The 22702-nt window shown below is 33.8% G+C and overlaps 1 protein-coding gene across 1 annotated transcript; it reads right to left on the bottom strand.

Moving 5' to 3' along the window:
* Positions 1–912: 912 nt before the first annotated feature.
* On the bottom strand, positions 913–21363 carry LOC149910000 (inactive ubiquitin carboxyl-terminal hydrolase MINDY-4B). The gene is made up of 12 exons (XM_090118677.1): positions 21204–21363; positions 11437–11525; positions 10680–10776; positions 10152–10284; positions 8166–8337; positions 7575–7640; positions 5090–5160; positions 4195–4342; positions 2970–3107; positions 2572–2651; positions 2060–2194; positions 913–976 (listed from the first exon to the last, which is right to left on the bottom strand). Exons 1-12 carry the CDS (start codon positions 21361–21363, stop codon positions 913–915), a joined length of 1353 nt encoding a protein of 450 aa, XP_089974803.1.
* Between the last annotated feature and the right edge of the window lie 1339 nt (positions 21364–22702).

The following is a 22702-nucleotide window of genomic DNA, read 5'->3' as shown; positions in this document are numbered from 1 at the left end:
GCGCACCGCCCGCGCCACTGCTACTGCGATAACGCTGCGATGCCAGACTTGTGAAGTCATGATGAAGCGCTGCTCTCGATGATACGGGGTCCGACGCGGTGGTGCGAGCGGCAGTGGCATCCGCGCAGCGCGAGGCGAAGTTGCCACCCTGCCCGCACATAACGAGCTCTCCCTTTGTCACCGGCTGCTCAGTGACACGTATGCTCGTAGATCTGTAGGATGCCTCTTCCCGTTGAAACTGGATCGAAGTGCCACGTGGTTGCGGCATTTTGTCTTTTAATCAGCGCACGCATTAATTATATCCAGGTTATCGCCACGTGCTTTCTCATTTGCTCGATTTGATCCCAATTCTGATGTCGGCGAAAGGTGTAGAATGTGGATCTATTTTCAAGCTGTGGGCGTTGCGTTGGGTAATCGAGCAAAGAAACACCTCTAACTCAAACATTTCTTTATTTACCACCGATTCGGAAAGCAGTATCTACAGAGAAGAACCGGCAAGAAACTCCATAGTTGCTCTTTTAAATCATGTCAGTTTTACAATACAGTCATTTCTAATACAATTACTTGGTATTACAATTATGACCACTAATAAAACAAATATCACAAATAAGTTATAGTAAGCTACTACGTAATAGATGTGCACTCGGCAACGGTCGGCGAACGAATGACCCGAGTCGTGCGCGCGCGCTGCTTTTTATCGGTTCGCCGTTCGTTATTTTTTAAAGCTTCGACGGTGGCGCCGTCACGTATATAAATCTCGTGTCACAATGTTTGTCCTTAATGGACTCCTAAACCACTTAACCGATTATAATAAAATTCGCACACCATGTGCAGTTCGATCCAACTTGAGAGATAGGATAGTTTAAACATGTAGATACCACGGGCGATGCCGGGGCGGACCGCTAGTATTAATTATATAGGAGAATCGGAAGTATATGGTGCAGCTCCTGTCCATGTAATTTTCGCCTCTTGCCATCTGAAAGTAAAATTATGGCAACATTTAGTTTAATAAAAATAGTTTAAAATTAAGATTATCGAAACCCATCATGAAAAATGATAATTAATATTCTAAATACCGAAAATCCGTTTTATCTGCTAAGAAAAATGCAGGAAAATGTATGTTTTTTCCTCAGAAATATGGCATGGATAATGGATATACCCTATAAGCTTAGAATAGTGTAACTAATCTATGCCTTTAAGACCTTTTAAAGCTTCGTCTATTTGAAGTGAATCTTTGTAATTTGGTACAAATAAAATGAAAATATAAACACTTATTACAAAATAACAAACAAATCAAAATGTTACGATTCACCGATCTCAAGCATACATGGGTACATATTCGTACTTAAATACCATCTACCCGCTACCATGAACATTTAATTTGTAAACAGTTAAATTTACGAACTCCATTTGCATTGCAGCAAATAAATGTTCATATAGAGGCAGACATCTTAACATTTCACCGCGGATTTGTGCGCTCAACGCTGCCAAATATACGGCTTCCTATTGCGAAAATTGCACGATGTTATACCTACCTACCTGCTCGTGTTACTGTGTAGTATTTCGAATAAAGCTTAGCAAAATAGGAGCTGGATGTCTATTTTGATTTGGATTGTGTGTGTTTGTAGATTTGCATGTGTAGGCTTAAGAGATCACTGATAAGCCGATTTTCTAGTCTTAGTTAAAATGTTTACTATCATAATATTATGTGGTTAAAATGTAACAATTATAAATATTGATTTTTCTTGTATCTGTCAATTTTTAGAACTGTTTATTAAAAAAGCCGAACAAAAAATGTTGTTGGGATTGATGTAGTGAAGCTGCCTGCAAAAGGTGATGCGCTAATTTTCATTTTTAATTATTTTTTGCATTATTTTTCGAAGTTAATCTTCTTTAGGCGCGTTGAGAGTGAAATTACAAGGTAGTTCATGGCAATACCGTCACGTCAGGGACTAAGGTGACGATTTTGGTTTCTTTGAATCTTGCCAAAGACACGTGTGCTCAGTACACACGCTCTTTTTTACATAATATCGAGGTGACTATTATACTACTCCCATACTTGGTATGAATAAGTTTCTCCAGCGGTGTAGCACTGATGTCATCAGTTCTGAGTGGTCCAACGTCTTCGTGTGCTCGTGTGTCTACATTGAGTAACACGTGGCATCCACCACATGTGTAGTAGTGGATGTCGAACCTAGGGAATAGATTTGCAATTTTAATTAATATAACAAAAAGTCCACATGCTAAATTGGAGACAGAAAAACATCGTCGCTTATCCTTGCTGAGAATAAAAAAGGCTTATGAATAATATTTGTCACAAAGTATGATTAGATATAATATTTTAGCAGTACATTATAGGTTGTATAACTTCCATAATCTTATATATAAAAATGAATCGCAAAATGTGTTGGTAAGCGCATAACTCGAGAACGGCTGAACCGATTTCGATAATTCTTTTTTTATTATATTCCTTGAAGTACGAGGATGGTTTTTATGTAGAGAAAACGTAAATATGTACCACGGGCGAAGCCGGGGCGGACCGCTAGTATTATAATAAACATAATTACATACCTCCTTTCAGCGTGATAGTTCCGTAACAGCTCCCGGTTTGTATTGAAAAGAACGCCAAAATGTCCAGAACAGCTTGTCACCTAATAAATAATAATTTATTTAAAAACAGTTTAATTTCATGAACCTAGATGGTAATAAAAATGAAGTAAAGACCTAGAGATCTGCCCCATCCATCTGATCCTACCGGATACGAAACAGTGGAAGACGAATTGATATATGTATCAGAAATTAAGAAAAATGTGTTGGATTTCCTGAAGCTACCAATCTTTTACTTTATTCATAGGCCATAGGAAAGTCTCTTTTCTTAATCTATGTATAAGTAAATCATCTTCATGCTCTATCTAAAGAGCCTAATACATTGTGTTCCAAAAAGTATATTTCTATGAACTAATACTTACCCATATAGGCAAAGCAGGGGTCTTCAACCTCGATCCAGGGTACTGATTCGACACATGGTTGGTGACGGTATCATCACCATTGTACCACACAAGTAGACCCACTGGGCTTCTGGACAGCACACCAAATTGGGGCATAGCCTGGAATTAACCACCACATAGATGCATTAATGTGTTGTAATTATTATTTTTTTACCATTTTCAAACCGCCAGATCAAGACAACATTTGATTGGGACCACAGGAAAGGCACCAGTTCTTAAATAAAAAATTGGTTCACCCATATGAAAGTTACTGAGGTAACCAACTCAAAAAATAAAACAGTCGTAATGCTTTCCTTTTTTTGAAGTCGGTTGAAAAAGGTAAAGGTAACTATCCTGCTAGAGATGATTCCTAGCTATACGGCATTAATTTGAAGCTGTTATTTAATTTTATCTGCTTCAATTTATTTTGCACGTAAAAGAATAAACAAGCATACAAATTTAACACAGAAATATACAGGAATAATAAAATATAAACAGAAAAATCAAAAATCAAAAGATCTCTAGGTAGCGATCTCTTTATAAAGTTCGCTTAAAAATAGTTCCAGAGATTAGGTGAGACAAACAGTTTATATATATTGTCAGAAGGGCCTTTTACACGAATTAGTTTCATAAAACTAGTTTAGCCGTTCTGGAGGTTAACGTTACATTATGATATGAGAATTTTATTTTTGTTGTTCAGTGTTCTCATATTTGGTACTTTTTCATTTGTAAGTTTTTTTGTTCAATTAATCTCAACTTATATTAACTTCCGGCTGCAACTTACTTTAATACGACTGCAAATAGTTGTTGTTTGTTTTTGTGTAATTGTAATTGTTGTTGTTATTTGCTAGTATTTGTGTGAATATACTTTATATTATCCATACTAATATTATAAATGCGAAAGTAACTCTGTCTGTCTGTCTGTTACTCAATCACGCCTTAACTACTGAACCAATTTGCATGAAATTTGGTATAGAGATATTTTGATAGCCGAGAAAGGAAATAGGATAGGTTTTATCCCGGAAATCCTACGGGAACGGGTTTTTCTTTGAAATCGCGGCCGAAGCCGCGGGCGGACAGCTAGTAAAAAATAATATCGGGCTTGTTAGACCGCTTGTTAGGGATGAATAGGAAAACGGATATTAATAAATTGATAGTTCGGGTTAAGATACATTGTATTGACGATGATGATGAAGTCATAACTTACATAATGATCTTCATCCCCCACATATTGCACACCATTATGTAGATAGGGCGTGGCTCGACCAGTGAGAAGCAGCGTGGTGACATTCAGAGACCCTTCCACTTGTGTAGATACTAGGTAGTTTAGTTTACCGTCTAGATCTTTCTTTATACTGAAATTAGAATATAAATACATAGTAAATCGAGAAAATCTTATTGTTGCAATTTACAAAATAAGGAAACATAAATTCCATAAATTTTTGAGAATAAGTTATGTAGTTATAAGGGTAATAATATTTACGTAATTTCCACAATTATTATTTCTTAAATATTTTAAAATAATATTTCCATAATTCTGTTCGTGAAATAAAAGTGGCTTTATTACATTAAAATCATTAAAATCTCGTCAGATTCGGTATTGCTGTTTCTGGTACTAGCCGAATCAAAAACATTAATTTTGTTTTAATGCATGTATATTCAATTTAATATTATGTTAGCTCTATGTATAACTGTAATTGACCACCTCCTCGGTACAGTGGTTGACGCGTGAGCGTAGAACCGAGGGGTCCTGGGTTCGATTCCCGGTGGAGACGAAAAAAAAAAAATGTCTCGGTCTGGCAGGACACAGAAGGCTGATCACCTACTTGTCCCTAAAGAAAAATCGATCAGTGAAACAGATGTATGAATAATGCATCTGCCTCCTACCCCACTACGGGGACACGGGACTTCACTTTTTTTCTATGTATATTGTATAACCAAACGCTTAATTAATTAAACATTTAAAAATATCTGCAACAAAATGACGCCCCATATTTTACCAGCGTGTTCCTATCTTTAATAATTTAAATTATTACCGATATAATACCCAATAAATTCATCAAAACTGAAGTATTTTTATCTTCGTTAATTAGTTTTCTTACTTTTCACAGCCTCTCGACAAGATGGCAGCATACAGGAGAAGCAACGCACCTGAACCGTCTTCTGACTGAAACTAATTATAATTTTATAATTAAATTTACAAATTATAATCTATGGTATTTAAAAAGTATTTAATTTTAAAGGGATTTTATTTATAACATTGTTTATCTCGACGTTTCACTATTAGACTACAGGCATAAAATAATAAGATTCAGCACTATGCTGTCACTTGTTAGCTGTCCAACTGAGTGCAGATGAGAATTCGAAAGTATAGGTAGAGATTTTTCCCCTTGTCTCCATATTTTTGTAGGGCGCGCCGTACTTTCGAATTCTCATCTGCACTCAGGTAGCTTACAAGTGACAGCATAGTGCTGAATCTTATAATTTTATGCTCTTATATCGTTCTAGATAGGTCACCTGGTGGTTCATATTACACATAAATTTTTCAACATGGGCCAGGGGCCTTAGACAAAGTAACAATTAAAAAACGATAACGAAGTTAGAAAAGGTAAAAATGTATGGGATTGACATACGCCGCGTTAGATCATTTTTCCTTTTCTAACTTCGTTATCGTTTTTTTATTGTTACTTTGTCTACGGGCCCTGTAGTCTATATACATAAAGCGTTGACACCGGCAAACCCGAATTCATGCGAGTAAGTAAAAGAGCCAAATACAGGAATACATAATTTTAAATATATTATGTACTAGCAATGCCCTGCGGTTTCACCCGCATAGATAGCGATATCGTTACAGTGAAAAGTCTACTATAGGTCGGACTATAGGTTTAATTTTTAATCACATGAAAATCACCTTTACTTACCCCGTCCCGCACTACGGCCTTTTTTTTTTGTTTTAGTGGGGAAATCTTTCATAGATACCCACGGCCTCCGGGGAGGGGCCGTGGGTTATATCGGATTCCTACCGTCCAAAACCCCACTGTGTTCCGTCAAGACGCATATTGGTAGAATTCCTCCGTGACCCCCGCACTACGGCCTGCTCGAACAGTATACCTACTATTTTCTGTAGATTGACACTTTTAAAAATTCGTTATATCTTTTGAATGGAATATCCAATTCTTTTCATTTAAAAAGTATTTTGCTGGTATAGAAACAGTCTATAATAAAACATCATTTAATGGGATAAGGATTAATATATGTGTATGGATAACATGGTTTGATTACTGTCGGCACTTCTATTTACTTTGAAAACGTAAAAAAGTTGTTGTAGTAACATAACTACTGAAGATGGACATATGGTATCGCGGACTTTCTTGTAGATATTGATCCATTCTATAATACCGTAGAACATTTTTTTGTTCTATCTTCAATAGATTCCGCAGCGCACGCGATGACAGAAGTTTTATTGAGGATTTTTTTACACCTTGGGTTACATTATTGCATTTTTGATAAGGATCTCTAATTTTTTTGAAAATGCAATATAGCCTATGTTGTTCAGTAAAGATGCAGCTTTCTAATGGTGAAAGAATTTTTGAAATCGGTCCAGTAGTTTATGCGTGAAAACCATACATACATACATACATACATACATACATACTTACAAACTTTTCCTCTTTATAATATTAGTATAGATTGACTTTAAATGATAAATTATTTTATACTAGTGGTCCGCCCCGGCTTCGCCCGTAGTACATATTTCGCAATAAAAGATAGCCTATGTCCTTTCTCGGGTATCAAAATATCTCCATACCAAATTTCATGCAAATTGGTTCAGTAGTTTAGGCGTGATTGAGTAACAGACAGACAGAGTTACTTTCGCATTTATAATATTAGTATGGATAATTAATACATAACGACCGACAATTACGATATGAAAGTGTTTTTAAAGTAATTTTTCGGTCCGTCAGCTATTGGCCTAATCGGTCAACCTACAAATCGCCGCCTAGACTTGACAAACATTTAACTTATTCACAGACAAAATCTATAAAATGTAACCTTGGTTAAAAGTTATAAAAGCTTTTAGTTTAACAAACAACGATTTAAGTATCACATTTAAATCTGTTTACAGCGTTTAAATTCCAAATTCTAAATCAAAGTTTAATAAATTCTAGATTTAAACCTAGATTCTCTCCTAAAACTATTTCGAAAAGTTATGAATATAATTATCAAGATGGATCGAGTAACTCGAGCTTATAATTTTTAGTACTACAGCGAAAATTTTCCGAAATTACGATTGAAACTAAAAGCCCCAAGTTTGGGATCTGTTGAAAGTTCGCGGCGTTTTGTTGACAAGACGCCCCCGGAGTTTTGGTGACGAAAATTGTTTTATGATGGATCAGTCTTATACAATTTGGAAGAATTTAAAGATACACTTTGTAAAAATCGTGTCTATGTTGTCTTGTGTTTGCTAATTAATTAATACAAATAATATTTGGAAAAGATAGGTTTTAATTATTAATTATTTACTGACTTAAAGAGAGTTTTGAGAAATCCGTGAAATGTTATAAGTTTTATGATATAAATACTTACCAAGTACAAATATCTCTTTATAAATATTTGCAAATCCTCTAGACTTTTAAACTCGAACAAATGCAGCTAAAAATAGAAAATAAACTTCTTTAAAATAAGTTGAATAAACTTTGAATTTTGCTTCGAGTAAATTAAACATTACGTAAATTTTAAAAGTTATCCACTCAAATATATCTCGAACAACTGATTTTCACTGACTCATAAATTAACCTCTTTATTTTTACTGACTTTCTAAATGTAGAAGTTTCATAGAAAAAGCATATATTTTTGTGCTATTAGCTTGTGCTGAAGACACATTATTTCACCCGCGTGACTTCCCTCCTGTAATTGGTCTTAGCGTAATGATATATAGCCTATAGCCTGCCTCGATAAATGGGCTATCTAACACCGAGTGAATTTTTCAAATCGGACCAGTAGTTCCTGAGATTAACGCGTTCAAACAAACTCTTTAGCTTTATAATATTAGTATAGATGACTTTCTAATTCATGTAGAAATTTCATTGTAAATGCATACCTATATTTTTGTGCTATTGCCTTGTGGTGAAGACCCATTATTTATTTATACCCATTTATTAAGAAAAATCTACAAACCTTTTCAGTAATCCCATCCTGGTAATAATTCGAGCTATGCTGCACATACGTATGATCAGTGGGCAAAACCAACATAGCCTTCGGTTCGTTGGAACCAGCGCAGCGCCAGATTACTTCGCTGCAAGCGCGCCAGAGGGCTTCTTCTTGCCTCTCTTCGGAGGGTCGGAGATAGCTGAACATAGAAGAAATTTGGAGCCATTAAATCTGTCTATTTGTATTTATTTATATAATTTCTATGTATTTATTTATTTTTCCTCTCTTCGGAGAGTTTGAGGTAGCTGAATATGGAGCTGTGTTGTAAAATAATATCGCTTCACTTCTTAGCAATAAGGCGGTTATTAGTACGGTTTTATATAATTTTGTGCGTGCGTATGTCTTTTTTTGTGTGTGTACCATAAAATGTTAAGTTAACAGACCTTAGGAATAGGCACTTTCGCATTTATAATATTAGATAAGTATTGCAAAGTTCCTGCATAACTTAGTTTACACAAATTCTGTCTATTTGCTCTTCCATTGTGAAAACAAACCTTGAAAATGAACGGAAGCAACTGAACACGTGTTTGCAATTAAGAGTAACACACACTAATCGAAATTATTATCCCTACGATAATTGGGTTAAAAATCAATCCAAAAATTATTGACCGTTCGGAAATATATGAAACCTTTTGTGAAATGTTATTTTTCAGCTCAGGTTACCAATTAAAAGTAACACACACTCGTTCAAATTATCCTATACGTTTAAAAAACTTATACAAAATGCATATTGACTTGAATATTTCAGAGCATAAAAATGACTATTCAGTATCATAGAATGCCATAGCAGGGATTTATGTCCCAGCACATGGCGTGTTGGAGAAATATGATCGGCATTATAGGTCCACGGTGCTCGCGGGGTTATTCTGCGTAACGATGTTTTTACTAATATTATAAAGAGGAATTTGTTTTTGTGTGTAGGTTAGGATTTTTTCACACAAAAGCTATTGGGCCTATTTCAAACATTATTTCACCACTAGAAAACTTCATAGGCTATACACGCTTGATAGTTAGGTACATCAGTCCATCCAGGCGAAACCGGAGTAAGCAAGTAGTGTGAAATAATTTAGCAAATTTTTTGAAAATAAGAAAGATAGATAGAGGTATTTAACTTTCTATATGGGCAAGTCGGTGATCAGTTTTCTGTTTATCGCCAGCTAAATTTTTTCACTGGTACACAGTACTTGCACAAGCAGACGAAGACTGAGGGTTTATTTAAAAACCATTCAATAAAATATTTCTTATTGCTTAATCTTTTTTATGAGCTTTTTCTTATTCAAATAAGTTAACAGTTACCATGAATCTATACTATACTAATATTATAAAGCTGAAGAGTTTGTTTGTTTGTTTGGAGGCACTAATCTCAAGAACTACTGGTCCGATTTGAAAAAGTCTTTCGGTGTTGGATAGCCCATTTATCGAGGAAGGTTATAGGCTATATATCGTTTCATTCTAACACCGTACCTCAGAATAACCCCCGCATGTTTGTTATACAGGGTGTGATTTTGAAAGGGGACGCCTGTAATTTTGTTCTGTCATACCACAAACATTGGGATATCGCAACTAGCAGTCGCGTAAAATATTGGCTACGGGCTGTCGTTAAAAATGTGCGAACGAGCTTTTTATCAAGTTGCGATGAAAAAGGGCAATATTTAGTATTATGTGCCGGTTTTAATGATATAGGTTAACAGGATAAGCTTTTTATTGACATTATAAATCAAGTATATAAATCTAAAAGTTTAGACATGTTTTTTTTTTTAACTTTATGTTAACTATGAAGTTTTATTTAATTGGGGATTAATTCAACATTCAAAATATTCTACAAATAAAAAATCTTTGTTCTACAAAAAATCAACAGTAGGTACAAACTCAATTTGTACTAAAAATAAATCTAAAATATTCATGTATTAAAATTTTAGGAACAAAAAAATATTTTTGTTATAATTTTTTTACCTATCTGGCGGCTCCTTGGATTTATTGTCCTTGGTGATTGGCCGGGAATCGAATAGAAGCCATTTGATGATATGCGCTTGGAGAGCAGACAGCAACGATCTGGTACCGTTACGAGCTGCTGCGAGACCATAGGCTAAAAATATAATAGACCAACATGAAAAAAGCCTATTTTTTTAATAGAGCTTATAAATAGATTGATATCATTTTACATTTTTTATATAATATTTTGAGCACTTTTTACCAAACTGCGTCATTTTAAAACTTATCTATAGGGTAGAGATAATTTTTTTTGCCACTTTTTTAATGACTTGGATTATTTCAGGGCATGTTTTCTGGTTTACTCGCATTTCCATAATAATTTTATAGAAATACTCTAGTTTGCCAACTTAAAGTATACATAGAGGCTGATTAATTTTTATACAATAGAAAAAATCGATCACGAGACGGTATCGAATATTTTTTTATTAAAAAAAATGTTCTGATTTATAAAAAAAAACATTGAATGTTATAAAACTATATATCAAATACCTAGAGGCTGTTCAGCCGGTCGCATCACGAGCGGTGTGTGTATCCACTCTCCTCTCGGTGGACATGATGATGTACCGAATGCTGTCACTCGCAACTCCTGGAGGCAATTGTGTAAGTATGTTATGTGGTCAAAGTGCTAATTTAAAGATCTTTTTAAATTAGTTGAAACTAGATTTTGTTACTTAACTCAAACATGTTACAGTGCAGATACAGTGGTGACTCAGTGGTGAGACCTCTGATTTCAAATCAATAAGTCCGAGGTTCGAGACCAGACGGACGTGCAGTAAATTGGTTTTTCAATTTATCTGCGTATATTATAACATCACCACTGCTCGAAAGGTGAAGGAAAAGATCATGAGGAAACCGACATATCTTAGAATAAAAAGTTCGACGACATGACGTGTCATCTGGCAACCCGCACTTGGACAGCGTGGTGGCTTATGGCCTGGATCATAGAAGCCCCGTGTCCCAGCAGTGGAAACGTATATATGGGCATCAGCCCATATGTAATTTGTAACATGTTCCATCATCAAATTGAGAATCTCCGTTGTTATTTAGAGCGTCGCGTCGTTAAAAATGCCTCTAAATTAAAATTGCATTGTGGTAAAAATATTATGTTTCAATTAATTATAAGCAGCTCTGTAACACCTTGTACTAACTGTAATAAAACAGTCAATAATGTTTTAAATGGTTTTATAGTTAAAATTTCAGTTTTGTTTTACTTTTTACATATTACTTACTATATTATTTCACTTACCGTAGCCAATTCTTCAGTGATTGGTGTACCTCCCACGACTGCCGGTCTGGCCCCCACCATAATACGGTTCCTTGCGTACATTACTCTTTCTGAAAAGAAGAAAGACTGAGTTAAGGTATACATGTCATAGTAAGTTTGGTTTATTACACTATTTTGTAAATGAAAAAAAGCGTGTGTACCGAGCACACGTGTCAGAAGTGAATCGTTGGCAAGATTCAAAGATCCCAAAATTGTTGCCTTACTCCATGACGTGCGGTATTGCCTTGAAATTTTACTCTCAACGCGCCTAAAGAAGTTTCGCTTCAAAAATACATTACTTCCTAAATCTGGCATTTTCCTACAATATTTTTCTTAAAAATATTTAACAAGAGGACAATAAAGTTTAAGTTGAGATAGTTATTCGATTTTAAGTTTTTGGCTTTAAACTAATACAATTATATAGTTTTAGTTTGTATCTAAGAAAGTTTATTTAACTTTATTAAGTTCAGTTTATTTAACGTTAATAAGATTAGTTATTGAGTAAAGTCTGTAATCTGATTGAAACTTAAAAGTTAAAATAACGACAAGTAAATTTGTTAATTTAAAAATTTACGAGGAAAATACAAAATATGTAAGTTATTCCTATAAATTAGACGTAATTAAAAAAAAACAACTAATTAAATTTTGGAATGAGTTAATTTTTATTTATATAATAATAATAATAATTAATATCGCAGATAAAACCAAAACTAAAAGTAATTACACAAAATGCTCTGACAAATATTTTGCAAATGTTTTAATATAATTGTTTATGAAAAAAAAATCATAATAAGTATTACCATGTCAAGTAGAAAACGTAAAAGTGTGAAAATTAGAGCTAACTTGGTGATTATTTTTTATCGAGTAAATTTTAATATTTTATGTTTTTGATTAAACAGAATGGTTGAACATATCATCTAGTTTGATATATATTTTATTTTTTAGATTTGGTCTTGAATATTACACGTATCATCTAATAGAAGATTGGTAATTTTGCTTTATACGCACCCTTAAGTCCGACATACTAACTTGACTCTTACCATTTCTATGAAATTTTATGCTATTCTTTTGAATAATATTTAAAATAAGCAGACAAGAATTAAAACATACCATAAAATTCCTCTTGATAAGTTCCAAGTACGTGTTTCCTTAACATTATTTGCATTCACGAAGCATGTGTTTTTATTTAATTTGTTTATAGTTTCTAATAAAATATATATTTTGATGTGCTCCTCATTAAGCTAATCGGGGCATAAAATATGTATTTTATATTTTTGACGTGACAACGACTTATAATTCGATAGAGCCGCGTGCACGCACGAAAATACATGACACATGCGGCGTTACCTCGCTCTGAGGCGTTCCATGTAAGGCTTGAAGTGCGAGCGAGAGCGCGGAACGAACGACAAAGAAGCACAATCGGACGTTGTCACGTTCAACTATCGTCAGTAAACCGACTTTACAGACAACCAATTTTTTAGGTATACTTTATGCTCTGAAGCCAGAATTACTTAAATGAAAGAAATTTAAATATTTTACTATATTAACTGTAATTTTAATATTGTATTAAATTAAAAATTGATACTACAAAAATATTTCATTCTATTGAAATTTAAAGACAATTTTATATTTATCGTAGTTATTATTTTTAAAAACTTTATTTAAAAATCGAACGCCATTCTAAACGAGTATTCTAAATTTTCTTGATTGCCAGTTATTATTTATTAGTAATTTAATTATCTGTGGTTATATTAAAAAAAAAATAAGTGTGGCACTCGAGGACTGCCGCGGTAAAGCTATTGCATAGCATAGCATCGCTGTGCCGGTTGGAGTGGGGGGTGTTAGGTTTTTTCGTTACGGAATTTTTACATTCGGTCGCCGCGCTCACCGAATAAAAGCTATGCAATAGCTTAAAAATCAAATAAATGCGTACACATGTGAATACGTCAAACACTGTATATAAACTGGTTGGTTTCCGATATTGAGGCGTGAAATTGATTCAAAGTGAATACGAGTCTTCGTGTAAATTGCATTGGGTTGATGCACACAAGGTTGAAAGATTTATTTTTAAATGCGTTTAGATCAATTCTTTGTGGAAAATGTGCATTGAATATAGAAAGAAAACAAGTTATAATTTAAAACCTTTTAAAGCATAGATCGTAAATAAATTTACTTTTTTATCCTATTCTACTATCCTATCCTACTATCCTATCCTACTATCCTATCCTACTATCCTATCCTACTATCCTATCCTACTATCCTATCCTACTATCCTATCCTACTAATATTATAAATGCGAACGTTTGTGAGGATGGATGTGTGTGTGTATGTTTGTTACTCTTTCACGCAAATAGTACTGAACCGATTACAATGAAATTTAGCACACATAAAGAGGATAACTTGGACTAATACATAGGATAGGTTTTATCTCAGAAATCTCACAGGAACGGGAACTATGCGGGTTTTTCTTTGAAAGCGTGGGCAACGCCGCGGGCGGAAAGCTACTATTAGAATATGTTGATACGTTTTGCCATGTTAGGATACTAAATAATGTTAATTGCTACGGTAATTTCTTGCAAAGCTTGTTCGACAATAAAAATGTACCTACCCAGATTTGAGACCCGATCAATAAGATTATTTGGATTTATCAAAGTTTTAGTGACATATCACACTAGCGGATTGCGAGCGGTTTCAAAGCGGAGCGGGTGCGCAACGAATACGTTGCGGGCGCGCAACGAACACGCCGCGGATGCGCAGCGAACACGTCGCGGAATAGAAGCGTCGACGCCATTTTGTATACTCTCGCACAAAAGCCAGCTCTTCCGCCTTGCCTAACTTCCATTCAATATTTCCATCGTTTCTGTAGCACTCAATTTTTTAACCGTACTGTGGAAATGCACTTACTTAACTAAAGATGTAATAGTAACAACTGGAGTTGTTAAAAAAGGTGCTATAAAATTGAATTACTAGGACTAGTGAGTTGCTGGTTGCTTGATAAAATTTTCTACTCACTGCTACCTATTTACCTAATAATAAGATAGACCTGTTTTAGTTAAGGAGCTTTAACATTTATTTCACTAATGAACTTTCTTTATGAGCAATTAAGTTATCTGATTGCATTTCGACCAAGATTTAATGGATAAAAAAATACCCTAAACATTAACATGTTATGAAACTCGTAAAAAATAATGATCTCATAATCATTATACTATCACAAGTTTTAAGTAACAACCAGCACGGATTCCATTTTGTTAATGAGTGTACATGACTGCGACGTAAACGTTGCGCATCTGCCACGCGTCCGAAACGAATTCGCTGCGCAACCGCGGCGTGTTCGTTGCGCGCCCGCAACGTATTCGTTGCGCACCCGCTCCGCTTTGAAACCGCTCGCAATCCGCTAGTGTGATATGTCACTTAATATTGACAGTAGTGACTTAAATATTGTTATCAAAATGGAATAGCGACTGCAGAGTTCGTACAACTTTTATGCCTGCGCGAGCGCTTTCTAGACAGACCGCTAGAGCTTAAGCAATTTAACGGAGAGGTTGGGGGTTGTTCCTTATACAATTTATAATACAAATAAATCTTTTTAGACTTACAATTATTGTTATCCGCTGAATTCAGGACTTGAAACATTACCACAATATCGTTTTGCGAAAAACATCAATCAGAAACGAGACGCAGAAAATGTTGTTGAAATAATTGTTTACAAATTAAACTTAATAACGTGAAATACTCAAACAGATTAATAAACAAAATAAAGCATTATAAGCCGCTTACGTCAAATTCAATTTCATATATAAGTAAATAAAATATAAATTCATAGTTAATATTTATGAAATTAGTATTGAATACAATATTAATTTAAACATATAAACTTCGTGATAAATTAAATTTTTTGTTGAAAATTATTTTAAATGATGTACATGAAACATCGATAAAACTAAATGAAAAACTGTTTAATTATGTCAATAGAGTCAATAATACTATAAGTTTAATAGTAACCGGATTTCAGAAATAACTCATCCAAATATCGAATTAAATTACAAAAGTGCAATTTAAAAAAGTAATAAGAATCAAATTTCAATAAACACGAAAAAATTAAAATTCGGAGCAAAGTTTCTTATTTTAAATTAATTAATTAAATTTAATTATTACAAAGAATTCTCATATAATTATATTATATTGAAACACAGCATTATAAATGATCGCTTATCTCTCAAAGGCAAACCTTTAACCATCACACCCATACAAAAAAAAACAAACAAAATAATGTCCTACACTAAACGATCACACACATAAAAACCTACACCAAATACACATTTAAAATTGCCCTACACTAAATTAACTAAAAACTAGCATACCCATTGATCCTACACTATATTACGCACACAAAAACTGTCCTACACTAAACTAATTAAAAACTGACATACCCAATGATCCTACACTGTATGAACTACACATAGATAAAAAACTGTCCTACACTAAACTAATTAAAATCTGACATACCCATTGTCGCTGCTACAATTAAGGCAGTAATGAGACGTCAATCCATGCTAGGTGGTAAAGAGCAAGTGATAGCATGTACAAGCCCAAGGTCTAATGATTTTGTGCAAGGCCGTTGCAAGTACTTAATCATGTGTTTGAGGGTGAACTTGTAATTATATGGTTGATCCTGAGTGGCAGTGGCGCATGAAGGTTTCGATTGTAATGGGTGTTCAGTGTTTATTTCTGAATGTTGTATATTTGGTAAAAAGATGTGGCTTCGATATTACTCAGAACTAAATCGATACTAATAAAGATTATCAAAATGATCCTAATGTAAATGAGAACGCGAAAAATTAACGAAGTAAAGTGGTTTGATTTGTATCCTAGTTATAGTTCATCTGTTCTTTTTTTATGGTTCATTACCATTGGCATCTGAAAGCTACCTTGATAATGAATAACATATTATGAACTATGTTAAGCAAACACTTCAAAGATTTGTCCAAAATAACTCGTCAGAAGGGGAAGGAATGGCAACAGTATCAAGTTCTCACCAATGTTTTGGTATCTCTGTATTTGTTTAAATCTTGAAATGTATGTCAGTATGTTAGAATTCAATTCGTTTTATTTTAAATACTTTCGATTAATCATCGTAAATAATAGGTAATACCAACTATCTAACTTTATAGCATTTATGAAGAACGCATAATAATTTCCATCCCATTCCATATTTTTTTTTACAATCCAAAACCGCTCGTATAACCAAAATTACATAGTTACATTTTCAAATAATCCACACGAACTTATTTCCCAATAAACTCAATACATCTCGAAGATTCCTAGCCAATGTAAACAGAATATTCTTATCCAATTTCAGGTGTCGGCAACATATTGCCATTACCACGTGAAACCCAATTTTACTAGAAAATTGTTACATCGTCTACACCCAGTCAATATCTGCACCTAAGGAAATTAGTCTTTTATTTATAGACGCCTACATTCGTGAGCGGTTGCAATATAAACCGCAACCATATTTCAAAATGGCGTCGTTCGATTTTTGAAGTAACGTCAGTTTGCGCGCGTGATTTACGTAGACTGTGTGTTTCGAGCCGTTTGTTCGAAATATGCTGACTTGCATGGAATGGAAAAGTGCATTTTCGCAGTTTTGAGTGTTTTTAATATTATGAAGAATGGTTGAAAGATCCCATTAGCGTATTTTTAATGAAAATAATTTGTCTATAAAACTTTATATTTTTTCTTTATAACTTTTCTTAATTATCGTGTGAAATTTGTGTTATTAGTCGATTAAAGTAAGAAACATTTATAAATAACAAATATCTCAACGAAACAATAAAGTTAAAGTAGCCTCTACGACGTAGCTCCTTTCGTAGCTTCTAGCGTAGATCGTAGCTTTTGACTTGATGGCGTAGTATATAGAAAAAAAAATTATGGCGAGCTCTAGAACGCTATTTTATCCAAAATAATAAACAACTTGAACAGACCAATGTACTTTAGATGATGCAGATTATTCTGTTTACACTTTAATACCCTTCATACCAATAAACAACAGAAAACATAAAATTCAAACAATATTTTTACAATCAAATTTTAAATACAATTACAGTTCATCATCATCTTCTAAACAGTACAAAAGTGACGTACTATATAAACTTTAGATTCCACAGAAAGAGATTATATATGTGAAAACTACAAAATAGAAAACATGCCTACAATTTCGTTAACATTAGGGCAACAGCGATTTTCTAACCTGGCTGTGCGCCAGGCCAGTGGTCGCTGAGCTTAGCCGTGTCGACAGGTGCTTGGACCTACATACTAGCATAGCACGTTGTTGGACAAATATTCATCCAGATAGATGGCAAACAAAAGCTAGTCTAAGAACACTTATCTATAATTCTATACTAATAAAATAACGCTCAAGAATGTGCTTGTTTTCAGACTTGCATCTTGCGTAGAAAGTACTATCAAAAATGTTGTCATCACGCGCCATGCATCGTGAACGCTCCACACGCACGCACAACGCAGTGATGAGTGACTTTGCCGCTTCGCACAACGAGTGGTTGGCGTGACGTTGCCGCACTGCTCGATGAACGCATGAGGAGCGCTTGACGCAACGTTGCCGCTCCGCACGACAAGCGCATGACGAGGTCCTAACGCAACGTTGCCGCTCCGCCCCCCTAGTCAAATAGCTTTCTGTTAGCGTAGCGTTCAATAGAATAGACTACGCATGTATGAGATTGACGTAAGCTGTAGATACGTTTATCTACAGCCTTTGAACGCTACGCTAACAGAAAGCCACTTGACTAGGGGGGCCGCACCGTCAACTTACGACGACCGGCTGACGCGACGTTGCCGATCCACGCGGAGAACTCATGAGGAGCGGCTGATGCGCCCTTGCGGCTACGACTAAATTAACGTTTATTTTACAAAGAAAACTGAAACTATGTTGCTATATTATCTTAATGTAAATTTAATAATGCTTTCTAATTAAATGGAACTCATAAAAAGTATTTATTTATAGGTTCGTAATCTAAAATCTCTATCTCATCAGTCTGTTAAGTTATCCCACATCAATATGCTTGGTGCACGGGAATATATACCTAATGACAACCCAATTGCACATGATCGTACTATAACATTTAACGTCTCAATAAAGACTAGAACAGCGTGAACAATTTATCTTTATGAGCTTCCTGCGCGTTGTTACACAAACTATTTATGGACTGTGGTTTAATATCACTGGAGATAAAAATTTAAGTAAATAACGAGACACGCTTCTAGTTTTACAGAACAGTTTTATAGTTGTTGTATAATATTTAATGCTAAAGTTTGTAGATATGTTTACACTTTAGATATAAGGATAATTATGTAACTTTGTCATATTATATATTAATTAATCTATACTGATTTAAGATTATAAAATTGTTTTTAGTATCGTTTTTGTACTCGCGTAGTGTTTTACATAATTATATTGTTTTTATAAATACAAAGTAATTGATTGGATTGTAATCTTTATTGAAGTGAAAACTTCTTTAGCGGCGTTGAGCACTTTTTCTGTAATGGGTATAAAATCTTAAACTCGCGTCAGGACACGTGACCTGATCGAAAAAGCGTATACCATTCCAAAATATCAAACATGCTCAACGTTTATAATCAAGTTTTCACTTCTGCCGGCACTCCCGGAGTGCAACCCGTCTTTTTTATAGAGAAATATTAGGTACAGGCCATAGATCTGTTATAAAATATACAATTGTTTTAATTGTATTCAAATAAATAATAGCTAGATAAGAGGTTAGGGCTGTAAAATTATTATCACGACGTTAATTTGGCAGTTAGCCCGTGGACACAACGAATCGCGATAAGCCGGGAGGGCAATGCATTATAATTGTGTTTTATTCTTTGCAAATGAACAAGCGTAGATAAGAGAGTTTATAGGTTTTGTGTGAGATATAGGGTAACGGCACCAGTGGTCAGCCAGGCACCAGTGATCAGCCTATTGCGTTGTTTATTGGCCATAAATATCGCTGTAATCAAAATAACCAAATCACGCGCACCTTAATAGAAGCTCTGTTTCGTTATTGGTTCATGCATCACGCGATAGGAGCAGCAGGGGGTCAGGGGAGAGAAGTAAACACGTTCGTACAGGTGCTGTCCGCCGACAAGAGCAGAAGTGTCATGTCTGCAATATTTTTTGTTTCATGTGGTGCTCTTTTGAAAGGTGAGAAATAACATATTTTAGTATGAAATGTGATTGTGTTTTATAGATAATAACTTTATAGATTACTTAGAGCATTTAATTTTGTGAAATTTGATAAAAAATATTGTTTTTTTACTTAAAAATTTGAGGGGCTGACCATTGGATACTGATTTTTTATGAAAGATCCAATGGACAGGGGCTGATTACTGGGTTTATTCCTAATTGTTAGAAAACCCAGTGGTCAGCCGCATTTCAAAATATTTTTTTCAAGCGGCTGACCACTGGGTCTCAATCTGTGGTCTCAATGATCCAGTATTCAGCCACGATGTTATTGAAATAATATTTGAAGTATAAATTCGAATGTTTGTGTTTAAATCTATAAGTAATACTTCATGTTAGTTAAGTTTTACCTGAAATAATTGTATTATGTGTATTCATATCCAAAAGTTATTATTGTTCCCTTTTTTTCTAGCTAAAAATGCCGCCAAGAAAACAGTATCCTCCAGAGAAATCCTCCGAAAGAGATCCTCCTGTGGTTGATTATAATTATATATATTGTGGATTATAGATACATCAAGAATATTATAAACTAATATCGCTGATTTCTTTAAAAATAATTATTGCTGTTTTTATGATAAATAATAAGAAGTACCTAGAAAATAAGAAGACACAAAGAGATTGTAATAGTATGTTTAAAATAATATTTGTATTATGTGCGATATACATTTTTTTGTGCTAAGTGAATCGTTGCTATAAAAATGTGATTAATATAGTTGATTTTGATATAACATTGTTTATTTTGATCTCATAATTAGTTATACTTACTAAAGGCTGAACACTGGGTTCAACAAGGCTGTTTATTGGTTTTTAGAGGCTGTTCACTGGGACACTGGGCCATTTTTTGTTTAAAATTAATTATATATTTTACTAAGAGAATTATTGTTTTTGATAAACGCTGATTCGAAACTACAATAAACAATAAATCCATACATGTTGTACGTTTTTTTATTCGACGATTGTTGTAGAAATGGCAATTGTCAAAACTTCAAAAAGCTGTTATGAGGCTGACCACTGGTGCCGTTACCCTACCCCTAGATGTGTATATCTATATGTGTACTGAATTAGAATAAAAATGTAAATAAATAAATAAATGTGGTAAGATGTTTTTTTTTGTACTACGAAATCAGGGTAACTTCAAATTCGATTTAAATAATTTAAACTTTTTAGGATCCTTTTTTTGCCATAAACTACAACTTCTTTTCGAGAAATGCAGCAAGAAACAAGACAATGATAGATGAAAACGTATCAATATCGAAAAATAAAAGAGATCCAACAAAAATTTTACAAAAAAAATTCTACCAAATTTTTGTAGGTAGGTATTTCAGTGATCCAATAAAAATTTTACAAAAAAAAAATTCTACCAAATGTAGTTTTTCAAATTTTCCTTTTTTTTGCCGGACAGGCAATTCAACTTTGGACCTCTTAATCTCTACACGTATAAGCTAACCACAATAAAATAACAACAAATCAATAAAATAAATAAACTTACCATCACTCATCCTTCCCAATTCCGGTGACAAGAGGAGTAATCTCTTCTCAACTTCTACACTTCTGTTCACACTCTTATCGTCTCTTATTGCTTCATACTTCATATTATTGTGAGAAGTCGGTGTTTTATTGTACACAAGATATTTTGTTAGTTCGTCCATTCTAAGCTAGCTAATCTAAAAAGCGGTTTATATACAGTTTTTGTGTTTATGTAAGTAAAATATCGATATAAATGCTACAGTAGTTTTTTTTAAATAGAACATTGAATCTACTTAAAACTACTTAAAAGCAAAAGCTTTAGAAATAAAAAAAATATAAAAATAATGCTGTACATGAGTACTGAGTATTTTTTTACTTATAGACTACGTAATAATAATATTGTCTTGCCTTTAATAAAGTAAAAAGTTATGGAAATAATTTTGGTTCACTTAAAATCATATCATCTCAGGAAAGGAGAAAATAAAGTATACGAAATAATATTGTTCTGTTATTTCACGATCTTTCCGATCGGCAGTTCATTTTGAGATTGCTTTGCCTTGTCAAAGTGATTAAATCCTATTTATTTTATTAATATTATAAATGCGAAAGTTTGTGAGGATGTGTGTGTGTTTGTTACTCTTTCACGCAAATTCTACTGAACGGATTACAATGAAATTTAGCACAATATATAGAGGGTAACTTGGATTAACATAGGATAGGTTTTATCCCGGAAATCCCACGGGAACGGGAACTATGCGGGTTTTTCTTTGACTGCGCGGGCGAAGCCGCGGGCGGAAACCTAGTAACACATAAATCGTAAAACTGAACTCTTACAGATATATGAATAGATATATGTATATTAATTTATTTTAGTCTGAAAATAAAATTTATTTCATTTTTGTAAAATTGAAATTAGAAAAAAAATATCTGTACCTCTAAGCCCCCCAGGCTTAGAGGTACAGATATTTTTTTTCTGGCGAAGATATATTATGTAGTTTTGGGAGTTGATTTCAGTTTGATTAAATCTCTAGCAAAACCGTGGTAGTAAAGCCTAGTGTTTTAATAAAGATAAGTGATCTATCAAGTAACGTTAAAATCTGGGCCAAATGAACGGAATTAGGTACATTAGACAAAAAATCTAATCTCATTGAAATCTAGGCTACGTAACTTCTAAATTAAGCAAGCGAGTGATTGATGAATGCTTTTTATGTCTTAAAAACTGGCCAAGTCCGAATTGTATGGAATGATTAAAGTATTACTATTAAAAAATTACTACTATGAAAATAGTGTTTAATTTGGGAACTGTATATAAATAAACCGCAGAAGTGAGATCAAGAATAGGAATCATTGTTTATACACTTTCATATTTTTTTGGGCGTGTAATGATGGCTTGAAGTGCAATAGTTATAAGATATAATAATTGTTCAGTGTATTAAATAAGAATTATGGTATGTTATCTCATATATTATGTCTTATGATATAGTAAATAGTAACAATTTCACAGGTAAACATTTATAGAAT

Source organism: Colias eurytheme, chromosome 3, assembly GCF_061535395.1.
Source record: "Colias eurytheme isolate Ceu_HAF_F1 chromosome 3, ilColEury1 Martin Lab GWU primary, whole genome shotgun sequence".
Taxonomy (NCBI): Eukaryota; Metazoa; Arthropoda; class Insecta; order Lepidoptera; family Pieridae; genus Colias; species Colias eurytheme.
The sequence above is the reverse complement of the archived record's forward strand: the minus strand, read 5'-3'. Positions and strand labels throughout refer to the sequence as shown.

Coding starts and splice junctions, on each gene's coding strand:
- LOC149910000 (XM_090118677.1), bottom strand. CDS start 21,363: ATGGACGAACTAACAAAATATCTTGTGTACAATAAAACACCGACTTCT. Junction 11,526..21,203: donor ATTGGGAAGGATGAGTGATG/GTAAGTTTATTT, acceptor TCTTCTTTTCAG/AAAGAGTAATGTACGCAAGG. Junction 977..2,059: donor GAGAAACTTATTCATACCAA/GTATGGGAGTAG, acceptor TTTTACTTTCAG/ATGGCAAGAGGCGAAAATTA.